The sequence below is a fragment of the Stegodyphus dumicola genome, chromosome 1, assembly GCF_044657685.1.
Source record: "Stegodyphus dumicola isolate Sdum_Otavi_A_Nest chromosome 1, ASM4465768v1".
Taxonomy (NCBI): Eukaryota; Metazoa; Arthropoda; class Arachnida; order Araneae; family Eresidae; genus Stegodyphus; species Stegodyphus dumicola.
Genome location: NC_140768.1, coordinates 59,737,874 through 59,758,008, shown reverse-complemented (window position 1 = coordinate 59,758,008; position 20,135 = coordinate 59,737,874). Strand labels below are relative to the sequence as shown.

Genomic DNA, 20,135 nt, shown 5'->3' with positions numbered 1-20,135 from the left:
CGGTAGTCTTAAAATTACGTGGTATATTTCAGAGTCATCAAATAAATGTTCATAAGATAATCCATTTCCTCACAGATATGAAATTAAAAAATGAACGAATGGATCCTGTTCAACTACCTGAACCACGATCATTAAAAATAAATGCCCAAGCACTCAGTTTTGCAACGAATATGGTGGTGGAAATGCCTCTGTGTATTCATCAATAATACTGTTTAAGTAACTATAGCATGAATTTCGAGTTATGTTTTACCTAATTACATCAAATACGCAGCTCTCTTTGATCTAGACACATATTCTTTAAATATGATAGCATTTTTGTAAGAAAATATGCAACAGCTGTAAAAAGGAATACAGGCATTACAATATTCATGCGTAGAATTACCGTTAACCCATGCATCATATTAACTTTTCTGACTACTGCGTATTGCGTATTCCATTTTCAGTGTAATTCAGGAGTTTCTATTATCGTAGTTCAAGGACACGTAATGCATAAGCGGGAAAAATTAAGCAAATATGTCAAATATGTCGTCCGTAACCTCTAATGAAGACCTATAGCAGAGTGGCAGGAAGAAAAAAAGAGAAGGAAAATTTTCTACAGAAAGACTTGTGATAATATCTAATATACTTGTTATCTCCCGAAGAATAAATATATTTGAAAATGCCACTTAAATACCTCAATTGACAAATTGACTCCTGAATGAAGTTTGAATTAGTTTAAGCTCTTTACTTTAAGGTAAAATATGTTCACTGTCATCTCTCTTCACATAAAAAGTAGGAATTTATGATAAATGATGAAGGCTTCTAATCCAAAGAATGATTTTTTATATTTGTGTTTAAAAACAAGATGGGTCGCTACAAATATGAACGACTTTTGTCTAATTTTAATATACAGAAAAGTGAATAATAATCATGAATGGGAAATAAACGCTCAAAAGTTTTATGCCAATACAACCGTAGATTCTAAGTTTATAAGTTATTTATATCAAAAAATCTTCTACCAAATGTCAAGTACCGATAATCAATAGAATATATATATAAATATATATACTATAATCTTTTGATAATTTTAGATTGTTGGAAAAATCTTATCCAAATTTCAGTCTTAAATGATATACATATGAGTTACTAAAATTTGAGAAGCGCAGCAAGTAACGCCTCCTTTTAGTCATCCTGATGAATCTTTTTGTGAAACAATATTAAGCTATTTTTTTATTCTTCAGTTTGAATAAAGCTGAGTTTTAGAAACTGCATCTCTTTTCGGAGACTGAGCAATTTTGGGCTGCTTAACTGATATTATTATGCTAATATTAAATCGAAAAATTAGTGTGGTACATTGTTTCTGCTTAGCCAAACAAATTTGATTAAAGAATTCGATGACATTTTGATGTTATGAGGTGCTTTTCAAAATACGGTTTCCTTCTCTAGATGGTGTTTTTCAATGCGGAAAGAATAATATTGCTTTTCAGTCCCGGAATGAGTATATTAAAGATATCCAAGCACCATTGGAAACAACATATAAAGCACAGTGCAAGAAACACTTAGGTAGAAGCACGATTTTTCATTTCAAAATCTAACGTATTTACTTTCGCATAGTGAAATAAACTATTTATTCTGTATTAAAAAGCAGCTCGAAAGATAAAGAATACTTTATTGATTTATTCATAAAATAATAACCCTTGAGTGGCATCAAAATAGTTTTTTTCCCTTTAACGACATTAAAAGCAAAATATTAATTAGCTGGATAATTCTTTACTGGATAATCTCGATTTTAAATCTTATATAATTTTGTTTCTGTCGAGATCTTTGAAGTTATTTTTAGCAATATTCAGGCCCGTCTACGCGAGAAGACAATTACTTTTCGACGTCTGCGGTGCCTGTACCATTCCGTGTATATAAGGAAATATATCGCTGACGCATTAGATATATGTTGCGGAGACTGGTACAGGAGTCGTACTTATTGACCATGTTAGGAAACAATGTTATGGGAGATTTGTTTTAGGGAAGTGAATGAAACGGTGTCCGCCGATAACATCGCGGCAAAAACATCGCGGACAAAAACGTCGCGGAGAAAACAACGCAAGGCGAAAACGTCGTGCTACAAAACATCGTGGGAGAAAACATCGCAAAGAGAAAACATCGCAGTTCTAAAACATCGCGGTACAAAATATCGTCGTCGAAAATAAAGCGGTTCAAAAACTTCGCAGTTTGAAAACATCGTCGTCGAAAATATCGTGGTAAAAAATAAAGTATCTACAAATCATCGCATGACGATAACATCGCAGACATGCTTTTTTCAGGTTTTAATAATTGTAAATGGATATTCCCATAATGATTTGTGAGCGCAAGATGTAAAAAAGGATAATTTTTACTTTCACACTTTTTTATTAACTAATAAATTTTTGCTGAAAAAGTAAGAAGGAAACTTAAGCATAGAAAATTAAATGCAACTTATAGATTATACTTTTCATGAAAAATTACCAGTAAAAACTTTATAAAAATGATTTATTAATGACCTTTGTTAGTTAACTAGTATGTCGGTTTAAAATTCTATTAAGTGCTATAAGTTGCATTAATTTTCCTTTATATGCTTAAGTATTATTATTTATTAATATGCTTAAGTTTCCTTTATATTTTCTCAGCAAAAATTTATTGATTAATAAAAAATATGAAAGTAAAAATTATCCTTCTTTCCATCTTGCGCTCACAAATCATTACGGGAATATGCATTTATAGTTATTAAAGCCTGAAAAAATCATGTCTGCGATGTTATCGTCATGCGATGATTTGTAGATACTTTATTTTTTACCACGATATTTTCGACGACGATGTTTTTAAACTGCGAAGTTTTTGAGCCGCTTTATCTTCGACGACGATGTTTTGTGCCACGATGTTTTAGAACTGCGATGTTTTCTCTTTGCGATGTTTTCTCCCACGATGTTTTGTAGCACGACGTTTTTGCCTTGCGTTGTTTTCTCCGCAACGTTTTCGTCTGCGATGTTTTTGCCGCGATGTTTTCGGCTGTAACCGAATGAAACTGCGTATGGGAATCACGCGACCAAAACGCAATGGCGGTAACTAAATCAACATTTTGCTTACAAAATTATATATGCCACGAAATAGTTGGGGGTTTTGTTACTATTTTACTTAATTTATAATGCAACAATTATTTCGGTCATAATTTTGAAAAGCCTTTTTATAAATGATAAAATATTCTTTCTGGTGTTAACACAAGTGATTTTTTATTGTTAGCTTATTAGGTATTTCTCCCACCTTTCTTGCATGCCTTCGTGGTGAAGTGATTCTGCATGCTGGGCCGTTATCCAGAGGTTCGTGGTTCGATTCCCGGCGAAGGCGATTGCTCATTTTTCATCTTGCCTGCTTCCAAAAAAATACCTAATCTCTCGACAGTCGCGCCCGAACTAAAAGGGTGTTGGACGATGGTTCTCCACACCTAGGATTTGGCAATTGGCTCCCCTAAAAACCCCAGTCACCCTTTAAAAGGGGGAGTATATAAGGTATTTCTCCCACCCTTCTAGCATGCCTTCGTGGTGTAATACTTCTGCACGCTGGGCCGGTATTCCAAAGGTCCGTGGTTCGATTCCCGGCGAAGGCGTTTGCTAATTTTTCATCTCTCTGGCCTCCAAAAAATACCTAAAATCTGTACAAGCTATAAACGGACATTTGCTTTTACCTAATTTGTAAGAAATCACTAAATCTGGTAGGGTATTTGCTCCCGTTAAATTGAATTGCTACACTGGTTTTACATAAATGAGTTTGAATTCAGCTGCTTAGGAGCGAATCGCTATTCAGTGAACGACGGTGTGTTAAGCAGTTTATAGATAGCAAAGTGTAAAAATGAGTTCTAAGCGACATTTGCCAACAGAATCCCATTATCGAGGTATAAACTGATTAGAAGCAGTTGAACAACAGTCCAACGTTGCAGAGTCGCTAATTGTCCGCGGGAACTTGGCTGTGGAACCAATTTCTAACTACTCGTTCAGTTTCTCGAAGACCTACCGAAGGTAGGCTAAGAGCCCTCACTTCTGCAGATGAGCGGTATTTGTGACTTAGTGCACGTAACAACAGAACTGCAAACTTAGATCAGTGCTTCTACTACAGGAGGGGCAGTATCAGATACGACAATACGCAGAAGGTTGCATGAAAGAAATCTCTTTGCGAGAGGATCGGTATTGTGAGTTCAGCTTACAGCCAACCACCAGAGGAAGAGTTTGAATAGACACACATTCATGTAAATTGGACTGAAAATCGTTGAAAGTCTTTATGTTCACCGATGAGTCCAACTTTGTTTTACAGTTATTCTTGACTTTTTTAATATGGAGAGAAGCAACACTCGATGTCTTTCGTCTAACACGCCGGAAAGGAATACCTATGCAGGAGATAGTGTTCTTATATAGGGATGAGCATCTTTAGATCTGCGTACAGACCTGTATGCGCTACCAAATGAAACTCTTAAAATTCAGATCCTACTAGTCATCTGTATCCTGCCGCAATTAACAATGTCTTCATTTTTCAAAATGACTGCTCTCACACTGCTTACCTCGCGCACTAATTTCTTGAAGAAGAAATTATAAGCCAAACGGTAATAACCAATGTGCTCTCGCGACCTTAACCCCATTGAGCAGGAATAAGACACTTTCGGTACGCCTGTTTAGGTAATCAATAGGCACAGTTCTCCATGCAGCTAACTTAAAACACCATAAATAGCATTGGACATCGGTGTCAGACTTGTATTGCTGTTCGAGGTGATCATTCTCAATATTGAGAATTTTATTTTTAAAATTTAAATTGTATGTCCGAATTTACGAGATTTTATCTTTATGTTGATATTGTATAACGTAAATAATCTACATATTTACGTATTCCATATAAAATTTGGGTTTTTCAGTTGATACAATAAATATCATCACCAAGTTTTGTCCAATTTGCGTGCATACTTTTGTAATTATCATCAGGTTTCCATTTGATGCTTACGTCTTGGAAACCAGTTTATATTCTTATATTCTGAGAATTCTGATAAATAAGAAAAGCTAAATATATCATTTGATTACTTTTTTTCGATTATTTAGTGGATTTTCAGCTTTTAGGCTACGCTTAGCTAGCTCGATCATGTAGCGCACTAGCTCAAGTGGTACAATTTTTGTGAATCGTCAGACTAATAGACTTAAAGCCATCTGAGCTGTTTTCTGATTTTCCTACAGAAAATAGTGCTTTATTGTTTATATAGTTTTATAATTAACAAAATTCTGTTAATGTAAAAACTAATAAAATTGATCAATGCAACGTGTAGTATTTTTTACTTTATTTTATGATTATACATAAAACTTTACATGAGTTAGTTATTTATGTAATAATTTTATACTAATTATATAAATGAAATTATTAGATTTTTACATTTTTTATAAAGCAATTATTTTTTTCATCTTTCATGCAATCAAAATGATGTTTATTATATATCTAATTATCAACAAGGTATCTGTATTTTATTCTATATATAAAGTAACTGATTAATTTTCTTCTTTTATGTAAATAAATTAGAATATAGAATAATACATGTATGCATGACGTTTCACAATTAGCTGCTTTTCTTTCTCACTCCATTTTTATTCTTTTTAAATTCACAATTTTTTATTAATTTCTCTTATTTTATATTTTTAGTCCTTGATACTTTCTGTCTGTTAATAAATTTCGTGTTTATTAATGCTATTATTATTATAATAACTTATTGTTTAAAGTAAACTTAGAAAAATCAAGCCATTGAAGCTTTGCTAGTTATTATGTTTTTCGTGAGATTCATGGAAATCTCCTAGTTGATACAGTCATCCTATCTGCCCTGACTAACTTAATAGAATATCTTAGAAACAAAATTGCTTTGTGGAGCAAAATGTTGTGAGGCGACAAGTCGGCGAAGGAAACTTTCCTTTTCCGCTGAGCAACTTTGTCTCTTCGTGTAGACGGGCACTTACTGAATTGAAAGACTGAACAAGAAAGATGCAAAGTTTTCCAAACTATGTAATATTATAAATTTCTTTCACTCATCTTTATAAAAGGTTGAATTTTCGAAGTTAAATAATGAACTCTTATGAAAGATACTCGCGTGCAGAATGGATTAGAATTTGACACTACTTGTCCCAATAGAAGATACATGTGTAGAATTTATTTTCAAAACAAGCGTGCGCATAACAATGAAAAAGAGGTTCTAGAATAACTTATATGAGAAGGTACTTTCAAGTCATGCGAAATTAATTTTCTTAAACAGATTATAAAATAATTTTCTACTCAAATGTGTCATGCAGCATGCTACATGTTGTTTGCTAAGAGGTATTGAAAAAGGGAAAGTAAATAGATCCAAAATAGTACTTGAGATATGTATCTCAAAATAATTAGTTAATTTACCTGAAGATAACCATGGGTGTATCCGTCGTTGAGTCTCTGAAATTCAAAATTACCTCATATAAATTCATTGCAGAATTTTAATAATTGTGACATTTCATTTTAAGAGAATTCTAAATTTCTAAAAAACGCTATAAATATTTAAAGAAGTAACGAAAAACAACCAGAATTTCAAAAAGGGTTATCGCATTTTTTCTAATATTTAAATTACACGAAAGAATAATTATAAAAGTAATCGTAAATGTCTTTAAGAGAAAAAATTACAGTCTGTATCAAAATACGTTAGACCATAATATTATTATTATCTGGAAGTGAAAACAACTACAACTTATTGCAAGTGTTCTAAAAAAGATCTGAAGTAATTTCAACGATATACTTTGAAAAATCCCAAGCTGGTGTCAGTACTAATGCATTAAACGTAACCTTTTTGTTTCAAGCACGTATAAAAAATGTATTTCATAAAAATCAGTAAGATATACTTCTAATTTCTTGATTATTTTTATAACATCAAGGTGCATTTGAATTATTAATAATAATTAAAATAATAATACTTAATAGTAAAATGACATTCGGAGGTTCAGATATAATGAAAGGTAGTTTCCTTCTATCATTAGAAATAAACTAATCTAATCATATCTGAGATTAGATCTCATTTATTTCAATAAAAGAGCAGAAAACTCTAGACAAGCAACTGAAGTAAAAACATTTGCTATCAGTGAATTTGAATAAAATTACATTCTAAGTTTTTCGTGAAATATATTTCAAATAGATTGCAGCAGATTAATTAATATGTTGAAACTGTGGTCTTGATGTTTTGCTACCATACATTTTAAACTTAAATTTGTAAAAGAAAAGCCTGACGATTTGCTTTAAAATGAATTATTTTAAGAAATCGTGTATTTCTCTTAGCTTTTTCAATCATCCCAATAAATCCATTACCTTGAAAATTATATTTCTCGCACGAGAACTTAGGTATCTTTAATATTTAAGTCTTTTAACACTTAAAAGAATGTTCTTGAAGCCATGAATTCCTTTAAATAAAGGTTTGGACATATTTTAAGTTGCATGCATAAGAATATCTTCGAAAGCATTTGGCAAATATTTATTAAATGTACATTATTAAAAAAGGGAGAAAGGAAAGGGGCAGTTGTATGTCTTCTGTTCTCGTCTGCCGATCAACGAAATTAAATTTGCATTTTCTATGTCTCAAAAGTGCGATTTATGATATATATTACATTTACATATAGCATTACTCTAATATATATATATATATATACAGCGACACAAAATCGAACGTTTTATGAATTGGCACGTCGATTATTATAAAACTATTATAAATTGCCAATTACTATAAAAATCGCAGGAGTAGTTTGTTTAATTAACCCTAAAAAATCTTAACCTTGCAATGTTAAGTGAATTTTGGATTATATTTAATAATATCGCTTTTACTTAATTTCCTTTTTCATACTACGAAACTTAGCTTTTTTCCAAACAAAGCGATACATTTCTTTTGATTTATTTTTAAAATTTGTAGTTTAAAATATTTTTTATAAATTTTTCGAAAAACAATTCTACATCGATAAATATCTATAAAACTTTTACCGTCATATTAAGTCATTGTAAAGTAAATGTGTTTCTAGGCATACCTGCAAAAAAGTTTTCCTTCAAAATGTCCGAAGATATACCGGAATTTATGTGTTGGTGCGCTCTGAAATTTGGCGTATTTGGCGATAATAACGCCAAATGTGGTTTACGCACTTTGGTACAATTTACAGTGAATTTTTAGCCTTAAATTTCGAAGAAGATTTTTGCTGAGAAGTATTCATATGGAATTTTTTTATTCTCAATTTTATTAATGATGAGTAATAAATATTTATTAATAACATATGAAATATTCTTTTTTATATTTATAAAAATATTAATTAGAGGCTAAAATTTTTTTTTCGTAAGAGTAAAACTTTTTCTTCGCTATTTTATCATCTGCTGTTTTTATTTTAAATTATATGTAAAGAAATTTATTTGCAATTTGAAAAGGGTGAATCACATATGTATTTAATATTTTTAAATACTTCATAAAATGTACCAAAAATGTAAATAAAATATGCTGTCTTCTAGTATAAAAATGCTTAACGGGCAAAATTTACACGAAAATAAGATTTTCATTCTTTTTTCCTTCTGTAGCAAATGCAACAGATAAAAATTATTACGAAGACGTTTTATGTCTCTTTGGACAGGGACATAAAACGCCTTTGTCAAATATTTTGAGGCAATATTTGTATAAAATACTTAAAAGTTTTATGTTTGAGAAGTTGTTGCTTATATTTGAGAAGACTGCTAATGTTATCAGCAAAGACCTTTCTTTAAAAAAATCACAGCATATTTTTTATTTGATATAACATTTAGCCAACAAGCCTTCGATAGCCAACGAGAGCACGACCTTTACCAAACATATCTTAAATATTTAAAAAATTTTAAAAACTAATTTTTTACCTTGAAATGCATTTCTTATGTAGCGTATTTTAAATATATGCTTAAAATTCTGATTTAGAATGTATCTGTATTCTAATCAATTAGTAACATATAAAATTATTATTATTGTTACATTTATTTACATATTATTATTATTTCTGTTCCATTTATTGGAAAAGAAATAATAACAAAAATAATAACCTCTTATTTTACAAGAAGAAATTATGAAAATTTCTAACTTAGTGTTCTTGTAATCTAAGCTAAAGACAAGACGATTATTTCCCTTCTTTATTCACCTTGGAAAGATTAAATAGGTTTCTAGATTAGATTTATATTAAAGCTAAAAAAACTCTGTAGTTTTTAAAGTTTTGTCTGTGGAGTTGAATTTTAAGTGGCTGATAATTATTCGAAAAGTTATTCCAAACGCATTATATTGCACGATAATACATTTTCCCATCGGCCTATAATTACTTCATATATCTGCTTTGTATCGAAAATAAGCATATGTACTCAGTTATCCTGCGTGTTCTCCAGATTTCTTTCTGTGCGACTATTTTTGCTTCCCCAAAACTGAATTGTCCTTTGAAAAGAATTTTTTTTCTGACATGGAAGAGATGAAAGGTTCTGTTCTTACATTCGTGCCATAACCAACTTTTTACAAGCAATCCCTTTAATAACCGGTCATATTTGCATTAAAACAGGAAAGTGTGTCAGTGTAAATTTAGCAATGTTTCGACATTACACTCTAATTACTTATTTGTCATATTGTGAATATACACTAAAAATTCGATTACTTGAACTTCAGCTAGTGGGCATTTTTGACGGAAAGGCTGTCGGAACTAGCAATTCGCAGATAATTGAATATTGACACATACCACCGCCCCCCGAAATTGAGACTAATTCAAATTCAAAATTTTAACATTTGTTTTTGAAAGGTGTCTTTCATTAGGTTAGACTGCATGTGAATCAATTCTTCTCGTTTTCCTAAAATCGAAAACTCTATGCACGATATACCTATATCGTAGTACAAAATTTAAAACATTAAGTATTTAACAAAATCAATTAAGTGTTTAGAATTTTACTGTTTTGGTCATATTCCATCTTTTAATAAAAATATTTGAAACATAAATTTTTGTATTACTTCTCTTACGAAAAACGTTTCAAATACATAGTTATTCCTTATACTATTACAGGTTATTTAAAAAATATCCTTTTTAATATATCAAATACTTGTCTTAAAAATTTTTCAAAGTTATATAATTTAGAACATTTATACCCTATATTAAGATCGCATCACCAGTTGGCGCAGAATAAAAACTAAATTCTATTGACTAGAAATGTTTGGGAGATGCTCTCTCCCTCTATTATTTGGTAAGCACGTTTTAACTCAACTACTTGTCTAATGAGTTTAAACTGGACTATCTTAAAAAAAAATCAAAAGATAACATAGTAAAAGAATATGAAGGATGACAGTTGTTCAAATGCATATATTTAAATTATACCATAGGATGTCATTTCATACTATAAGCGGAGAATCCAAACATGTTTCACACGAATATGCTAAAGTTTAAAAAATTTCGATCGATATAAGCTAAAAATATTTTCAGTGTTGATGAAATCAGGTTGTTCTTTCATCTCATGACTGTCAAAATACCTGTCTTCTAAAGCTGTCTAGCATTACGGTCAAAATACCTTCACTGTCTTACTCTGAATACATGCTGATGAAGGGAAATCGATGACTCTACCTATAAAAGTGCCACGAAAACCAAGCTGTTTCAAAACAGTTTATTGTATATAGCGAATAAAGAAAATGGAGGATACTGTGAATATATCTGCAGAATGCCTCAAGCAAATCGCTAAGGCATTAAAGTCTTCTTGAGTTAATAAGAAAAAATTAAGGCATCATCAAGCCAAGAAGAACGAAAAAATAATATTTTCCCCCTAAAGTTTAGTTTCTTTTATGTTACGCTATTCGATACTTGCTATTAAATAAAAACGAAATATTTGTACCTATCCGAAATCTAGAGATTATTTTAAAAAACTAAATGTAGGGTGACAAAATTTTGTAAAGCCATAGCACAATGCTAAAACTGTGTAAAGTAGTGGAGAATTGGGTGCATATCATTTTAAATTAAAATATCAGTTTCATATTTTTTCCATTCATATCAATTCTACATCTTTTTCATTTATATATCTCTTCTGAACGGCCTATTGATATATGTATTAATCATGCTTTATAATATTTTCTTTTTCAAAGCTATATGCAGTTTTCAAACCATCGAGATGAATACTGGGTCGCAAGGCAGTTTTCGAAAGAAATGTAGTTCAAATAAATAAAATTGAATAAATATGCTGAAAGTCCGAATAAATAAATAGTTTTATAGTAATTATTCGAAGAAATATAATTCAGCCACGCAACTCAAATAATTAAATTCTAAACAGAAAAAAAGCAACTGTGATTAAGGAATAGAGTATGACGTAAAAGTATTGCCAAGAAAGACAAAATGAAGCGTTTTATCGCGTGTGCAAAATGCAAAGTAAAATGAAACGCTTAACGTAAAATAATAAGAAATTCTCCAAGGTGAAAAATTACGCCAAATTATACAGGCGAACCACTGTGAGATTGTCAACAAATTTTACAAAATTGAATTTTCAGGCGTTATTTGAGTCACATAATCGGAATAACAAAAATTGGCCCGTCACTTCGGAAAAAGTCCGATTTTGCTTTAAAATACATGTGTAAGAATAAAATTATACATAAATTTAATATATATCGTAAGTCGTGCTCTCGAAACCTGAGTTTTTTCTTTACCTTTGATTCAGTGTACACATGCAGCTTTTAACAGTTGGAGAATGACATTATGCTAAGTTATTATTATAAAGTTAATATATATCATTATAAAGTTTATAACATAAAGTTATTATATTATAAAGTTAATATATATCATTATAAAGTTTATAACATAAAGTTATTATATTATAAAGTTCTTTTAATTACAAAATAATGAAATTTATAAGTTACTATTATTTAAGTTTTATTATAAAATAATTATTAATTTTATTATAAAATAATTAAAGTTCCTTTAATAATGGTTATTATATTATAAAGTTCTTCCTTTATTATAAAGTTCTTTTAATATAATTTTCAATTATGCATATTGATTTATATATTTATCATGCTTATTTTATTTTACATTATCTTAAATTTACGATGCATAAACATAAAATTTTATGTCATTTGCAATTAAATAGTGACTAATTTTAGCATATATATTCTCTTGAAGCGTTTGCTAATATTTCGGTATTATATAAAGGATAAACTATCTACGTAAAATATTATCATTATTTATCTTTCAAAAGCCGTTCAGGTAGCCTAAATATTAATCGCGATCTGCGTTGATTCAATATCTTGTGGAGGAATTAATACATTACTTTACATCATATTACCTGCCTGCTATAGAAGAGCCGTAATACCATAGATGAGTGACAGATTTATTTATTAAAGGAAAAAGGAATAGTCGAAGGTCCTACAAAAGTATGAGAAAGGACTTTTCATAATGACTAATTTATCATGAACAGGTACACCGTAAATTAAATTTACTATTGTATATCTGTTGAGTCATCAAGAAGCGTTTCTCGTTGGTACCTTACTATGGTTCTACACCATACGCCCAGCTAAAGTAAAAAATATGTATACTGAATTAGAAAATATAAATTCCATTCTGAGTTGTTGCTTTATTTCATACATATATGTGGAATACATTCTATATTTAATGGAGTTTATTAAATTCAATAAACGAATTCGATATACATGGATAATTATATTCGGTTGGGGATGCATAAAACTTAATATCCTCAGAACTGCCACGTAGCATCGCTATTATACACTGTGTGTGCTCTACCTAAAATATAAACGGAGATTACGGAGATGCAGATAAATTGCATCGAAAATTTGGATAGAGGTTTAGTAAAGCTCTTCATTGTAAATTTAAGTACATCCGAACAGTATTAAATATTCAGGAATGAAGAAATAATATTTCAAAAAGCTGATTTTCAGTGATAGCGATTATTTCTGTGAGGTTTGAGACAGCTACTTCTGAAATGTATGAGCATGTATGCTACGATTTATTTAAAAACTTTTCTCTATTAAATACATGATACACAACCACTGCATTAGATACAATTTCATTGTATTTGGTTTATGTATAATAACCTATATACGATTAAAGTAAATATTTCTGATTTAAGTGTCTGTGAGGTCTGTGAAGTAATTAGTGGAAGGTCTGTGAAGAAATTATACGCAAACCACATGAACCAGATTATACGCAAAGCACATGAAGAATGTACTATAAGTGGTCTTGAATGACGCGGAAATTTCAAGACATATATATATGTAAGTTATACAGGACTTCGGTACTTCTATATATGGAATATAATTTTGCTTCAGAATAAAAGTTTCTTATATAACTTTCTTCTTTTCCTTTAAGTGATCCTTTTATGAAGGAAATAACGCAAAATAGAGAAAATACCAATTTCAGCTTTTTAAACAAGTTTCTTTTTCCTTATGGGATTAAACTGACACATTAAGTTTCAGAGATATGTTGAAACATTTGCATAGCTATAGTGAAGACGCATTAAAGTACAAAGATACCACAATTTGAGATACAGCAGATTTTCAGTTGCACGAAACTGCCTGTAAGTGCCTGAAACTCCATGCTCAATATTAAATGCAAATAAAGAGTTTCGATTAAAATTTCAGCGTTGTAAATGTCAATGTTTTCTTACATGTATAAGAAAATAAGATAATTAATAAAAATGCATTCGATTTATTACATATTTTGTTTGAAGTAAGTAAAATAATGGATCGAGGATCTCAGAAAATATTTTACTTTTGATAAATCTCTAATTCACATTCAGCAGACGTTTAATATTAATTTTGAGCTTATGTGTATAATTAATTTAATATTCTGTGTGTCAAGTATTATTTTCTTGTATCTTTTAAGATGCTGCATTTAAACTTAAATGCGCTTCTTATCGATTTTATTTACATTCCGCTCAATGAGGAAATAGTATCAACAATGAATAGGAAACATTCTTGAATATAGATTTCTAAAGGTTTGTTTTAGCTTTAAAAGTAGAAAATGTTACAAGGAAAATGAATGCAAATGGAAGAGAATTTTTTTAATAAATCAAAAAGTTCATTTCTATAATATTGTGCAGCATTAGTATTTCAGTTGCAAATCTGCAGAAATGTAAAGGCAGAATTATCGTAGAAATTCAGTATAAGAAAATATCCTGGGGGGTTCGAACAGTGTACTTATTTATATGTTTTTCTCATTCAGAAGTATCAAAATAATTTTTTAAGTAATATTTTTGTTATTTTTTGCCGTAAAGTCTTTCTTTGCGCTTTTACAAAAATGATTCTTTACTTTCTCAAAAATATACCACTTTCATCTTTCCACTGTATATATTATCGCTTATACAGACATTATTTTCTTTGTACGTGATTATATTTTAAAGATGCAATAATTTTACATTTTATACATCTTAGTTAAATAGTTCTGAAGATATGAGTGAATTTTAATTAGTTAATTAAGTGCGGACTCTCTAGATTTGATGTAAAAGGTACATAAGGGAAAAGCAGAAAGCCTATACTGACCTATAACCTGCAAAATTCTCTAATCTATAGAAGTTTAGGTCTCGTGTTGCGTGGATTATAGAAATTTTATTGCATTTAGGTATAGAAATTTAAACTGCACCTGCACCTTAAAAAGCTGGACCTTAAAAAATCATTAGCTGAAGGAACTGCTGAAGATTAATTCAAGACGCGCTCGAAATTATTTAATGAAAAATCTTCAGTTTTTCACTAACCTCTACGTGGAATTTTGTTTTCTAAAAAACAGAAATTTAATTCACATTATGTAAATACATTTGTCATTGAGAAAATGCAGTGACTAATGTGGTGCATAATATGAAGTAACTGAAAAATTGCTGAATTTATAGTGTCTTACAACTGGCAATTTATGACTAGCAGAAACTTGATGCTGATGACACAAGATGATTTGTTTTCTTCTTTTCGCTGTCATTGATAAGAGAAAAAATGGCAAGTCTTGTGTTAGTCAGTGCCGTAAGAGGAAAACCCGTAAAAAGAAATAAGTTTTTTCTTTTTTATTTCAGTTTTATCCGTTTAATATTATTCAATTCTCTTTGTCATTGGATTTTGATCCTCAAGAACTAGTTCCACCCAAATTTGCTTCTTCAAATACTAAGCGATTTATAATTTTTTGTTCCATCATTATGGAAATGTTAAAAACTTTCTTCGTATTCCTTCTTTTCTTTTTGATTGAATTACTTCACTTTCATTATTACGACTTTCGCTGATGATCATGCCACTACCGATTCTGTTTTTATCTTTTTGATATCCCACAAAAGATGAATGAGAAATCCGTGATAGCTTAGATGATTATAGATTAAGATGTTCTTTTCAGTAAGAAATGACTTTACCATTGTTGGACTGGGAGAAATGATTCATCAAGAGATAATCGACGTTTGATAAAGGATGAATAGAGTAATAAATGAATTTTCCTTTTTGTAACTTAAAAAATAAATGTAATTTTATTTAAGATTAGCTATCTATTGATTTTATACAGCTCTTTTTCCGCAACAGAAATCAATAAATCAAACAGTAGTCTGTAGTCACTTTAGGTGATTTTTCAGATAAATTATTTATGAATCAGAGGAATTTCCAATTAATACTCTGTAAAATTTTTAATTTCTTTTTTTCAATCCATTGCTTAACTTATCAAATAATTTAAAAGCAATTTACGTTTTCGAAGATTTATACATTTATTATTTAGCTATATATCTAAATTATGTCATTAATAACGCATCTAATTTATATAATATGTAGGAATTGTATAACCCCCTTTTTAAAATTTTTTTATAAAATATTTCAACTCTGTTGTAAATAAAACAGATGTTTCTGACATTATAACTTGATACTTTGGGACATGCCATTTGTTTACGCATTAACTAATAATGATATTTATTTTTAAGATTTACTAACTCAATTATATTTCATTTGTAAGAATGCACTGATAAACTAGCCGAGTAAGATTTTATACTACCTCTTTAATTGTTTAATTATGCATCTGATACATTATTTAATTACACATGATGTCATTTATAACGCATATAATTCACGTGATATGTAGAAATTATATTTCTTCTTTCTAATTTTATAAACAATTTCCCCCTTTTTTGCAACTAATAAAAGATATTTTTGATGTCCTATATTAGGTATCACGGTACATATATAATTTGTTTAGGCACTAACTAACAATAAAATTTCCTTAAGATTTACTAATCCAATTATTTTCTAATTTTTATCTTATTTATAACAATACATTGCTGACGATTTAACATCAACATAAGTATTTCTTAATGATTTATACCTTAATTTTATTCTTTAATAATGCATCTCATGTGGTATTATTTATAACGCATCTATTTATATGATATATAAACTTACTTACCTCCTTTTTAATTTTTATGAAATATTTTACCGTTATTTTAATTAACAAAAATGTTTTCTACGCCATATACGTTAGATACCTCGGGTCAAAACACCTGGTTTTGCACGAATTAACAATGATGCTTTTTAAGATTTACTAAATACCCACTTCCGATATTCTGATATAGTAAATTTACTGGTACTATAATGTTTTCATAAATTTCAGGAAGCCGGTAACATAAAGGAATATCTGTACTGTTAATCTAAATTACGATAAGCATCAATAAAAATAATAAGCTTTAATATAAAATAAAAGTAATGATATTTTTAATAAGAATGCATTTAGAGGTACTTCATGCTTATGCAAAATTTATCCGCTTGTAAAATTTCTCTGTACATTACTTAACTAACATAACATACGGCAGCATTACGTATAAATTTTATTTTTATCTAATCTAACTTCAAATGATTGTTTACATTTCTATGCATTAGTGAAAGAGATGAGATAAAACAGGGGAAACATTTTTCTCTTTAAAGCTCTGTAATTTGTATTTATATGTATATCTGTCTTATCCGACTAAATGCTTCAAAAAGCACTTCAATTTGCTCGTATCGAATGCCGCAAGCAAGAACATAAAATTTAGTTTAAAACTTTGATAAGAGAACATTTCAAAACAATGAGATGGTGTTGACTGACAAGAACAATTTATAGCAATGGTCAGGAAATACGAACAAATCCAGAAAACTCCATTAGGGTTGCTGGTGAGCAAATAGCTTACCCATCAAGCTGTCGCAAATGAAGGCATTAAATATTCATTTGTTCATTTCTTGCATACCCTGATGTCGTATCTTCATCTTCACGGTGAATAAAGATAAAAATCTGAAAGCTTAATGTACACAAGACGTACTGTCGTGGTACATAGCAGAGAAGCCATTTTATAAAAGATACCAAGGAACCAAAAAATGAATTGCTTTTCTTCATGAGTGCTTTGATCAAATAGAGACTGTTGAATTATTAACTCGTGCGTTTTTTGAAGGTTTAACGTCCAATTTTCTCTTGAGTTTCAAATTATTGGGGGTATCAAGGGTAAATATTAGCTTAAGAACTTTACTTTAAAGAATATCTTAAATTCTTTATAAAAACAAAGAAGGAATTGAAAATGGTTCCGACGAAAAGTCAAATTATTGTCAGACAAGTAGATCATATACTGCGAATGTGTAAGGAATGAATAATGAACGAAGAATGCATAATGACTTATGCAAATAGAAAACATTAGGAATTTATTAAACAAAGGTTTTGGAAATAAAATTAAGACCAACTTGTAGTCGTTAAATGCTAAATGCATTGAACTTTATTAGAATTAATGAATGTAATTTAAAAACATACACTAACTTATTTTAAGCACCTCTTTTCATAAAAAATGTGTGGATACATTTATGTAATGAAATTTTGTTTCTGAAATCATAATCTTATTTATATTTTAATTTATTGGAATAGAAATGATTAGATTCTCAGTAAAGTGGCAAAAAAGTTCCTAATTGAATAGTGGATTGCTTCAAAAATAATTTTACAAAATTGAAGCTGGCATTTCTTTTAGGTTTTGTTAATCACTAAAGAATTGATTCAAATATTACGTTTAATACTTTCCACCATATTAAAAGAATTTTGCTATAGATACATTAAAGGATTTAAGGGAAAATCTTTCAAAGTTAAATAAAAATAAGCATCCAATTTATTGTTTCAATGGAGCTCCCAAACCGTCCACAGACGTTGGTCACTGATAAGACCAGAAGCGATAACCACTTTGTTATGGAGGCACCAAATAATTGGGCAACCTTTGCTCCCTATAAAAGGACGGACAAATACAACCATGCCTTCTCCGTGATTCGAACCGGGACACTTTTTAATCGCAGTCGGTTTCCCTAACAACAATACCGTCTGGACGAGACTCGATTTTATTTATTTAGTTCGATTATTTTTTCAAACAAAAAGGCTATACAGTGTACCTCAGTACCACGTTTCAGAATTTCTGGCAGACATAGAGTGCATCCTGGTGATTAGGAATCAGTTAGCAATGCAGAGTCGGAAATGCTTTCCTGACGTGATGCTGTACACAGAAACATCAGAAATTAAAAGGCACAAGGTAAGTTAATATTCGTTTTAATGATTACATGAAAAAAAGTAACGTAAGTCAAATATAGTGTGAGAAGTTTCGTCCACCGAAAACTTCAATGCACGCCTCACACCTACGGCTCATGAATTCGAAATATTCTGGAATATTCCACGCAAATTTTCCCGGTAGCTACTGAAATTCGCGCAACCAGCTCCTCGGCGTTGTCAACGGGGGTGTCATAAACCAGCGTCTATGTGGGTATGAACATTATGGCTGAAATGGATGGGGCCTAAACATGTTATAATCACATTGTCTTTCGCATCCATGGAGAAATCTGTTTGTCATCTAAAAGTTGTGGCAAAACTGGCTGCAGAAAGATCAAGTAGTTACAACCAGTTACACGAAAAGGCAACAGGTAAGGTCCGATGAGGTGATCACCCACAATGCCGGCTCAAACATTAAACGAAAGCCGACTCCACACTGCACGACGTCGTGTTGCATGAGGGTTCTCTACTATCCAGAAATGTTATATGCTTTGAATGTTCCTTCCCTTGTGAAGGATGTCTCATCGGTGAACAACGCATTAGCAGGGAACCGGTGATCTGTAGCTCACATTTCAAGATAACAGCATGCAAAAGCAATATGTTCACAATCGTCCGGTTGAAGTGCCTGGATACGCTGCACGTGATACGTATGCATTTAGATATATCTCAGAATCCTCTACATGCTGGAACGAAAAACCCGACTGCGTGCGATAAACTTCTCGTACCCAAACTTGGAATTTCCTATACTTCATATAGCACATTCTCTTCGATGTTCAGAGCCCAAACTGATTGTGCCCAATTCATGGCAGCTCTTTAAAAGGAACCTGCTTCAGCTAACCACCGGTGCCGACTTGGAAAAAAATATGGCTGGTTTACGCCTCATAAGATATCGTTCCATGTACAAGCGCTGTGTCTGGCCTACTACAATCTGCAGCCCCATGCATATCGGCTGACTCCGCTTCAAATAATTAACTATTCATTTTACTAAATCTACGTCCTTATGCAAGAACTCTCGGAGTTTTGCGCAACGCCATCTACCGCATCAGACATGATTCCGAACCCTGCATTGCTACATGATTCCGAGTCATTGGGGTGCACCCTACCTCTCCTAGAAGTTCTAAAACGTGGCACTGAGACAGCCTGTATATGAACTCAAAGGAAATATGATTCAAGATGTCGCCGGGAAAAGCATTCCATCTGCTGCACTTGGCACTGAAGGGAAAACAGCGCTAAATAAGTTTTCGAAGATTTTGTTTCATACAAAAGCTAGAATTTTGTCCGCTTAAATAATCGTCATTAGTTCGATTTAAATTCTGTAGCACAACTAACACGTTCATATTATTTATCAGCATTCCCAATATTTTAAAGCAATTTTTCTTGATTATATTAAATGTCATTGTTATGCTTGCCGTATAAGTTGCCTTGGATGGTCTAGTTGTTAGTGGTGACTGATTACTACTCGAAACAAAAGATATTAGTTCGACTTTTCACGTAAAGCTTGCGTGTCTGCGCGTCCTCGGTCCTCCTCGTGAGTGCAATATCATTTTAATTCCTGTAATGCATAATGGGCAGTGTTCTTATGAT

General features: G+C 30.8%; 1 protein-coding gene across 6 annotated transcripts in view; it reads right to left on the bottom strand.

Annotated features, from left to right (window-relative positions):
- Window positions 1-20,135, bottom strand: part of LOC118187950 (glutamate receptor ionotropic, kainate 2-like) — a 588,918-nt gene that overhangs the window by 14,052 nt on the left and 554,731 nt on the right. For 4 of the 6 annotated variants that reach the window (XM_085815148.1, XM_035358255.2, XM_035358256.2 and 1 more), the window contains one exon: window positions 6,415-6,450. The exons of the other annotated variants lie outside the window; for them this stretch is intronic. In XM_085815148.1, coding sequence (XP_085671274.1) covers window positions 6,415-6,450 — 36 coding nt within the window. The remainder of the gene's footprint in view (window positions 1-6,414; window positions 6,451-20,135) is intronic. 6 annotated transcript variants of the gene reach the window in all.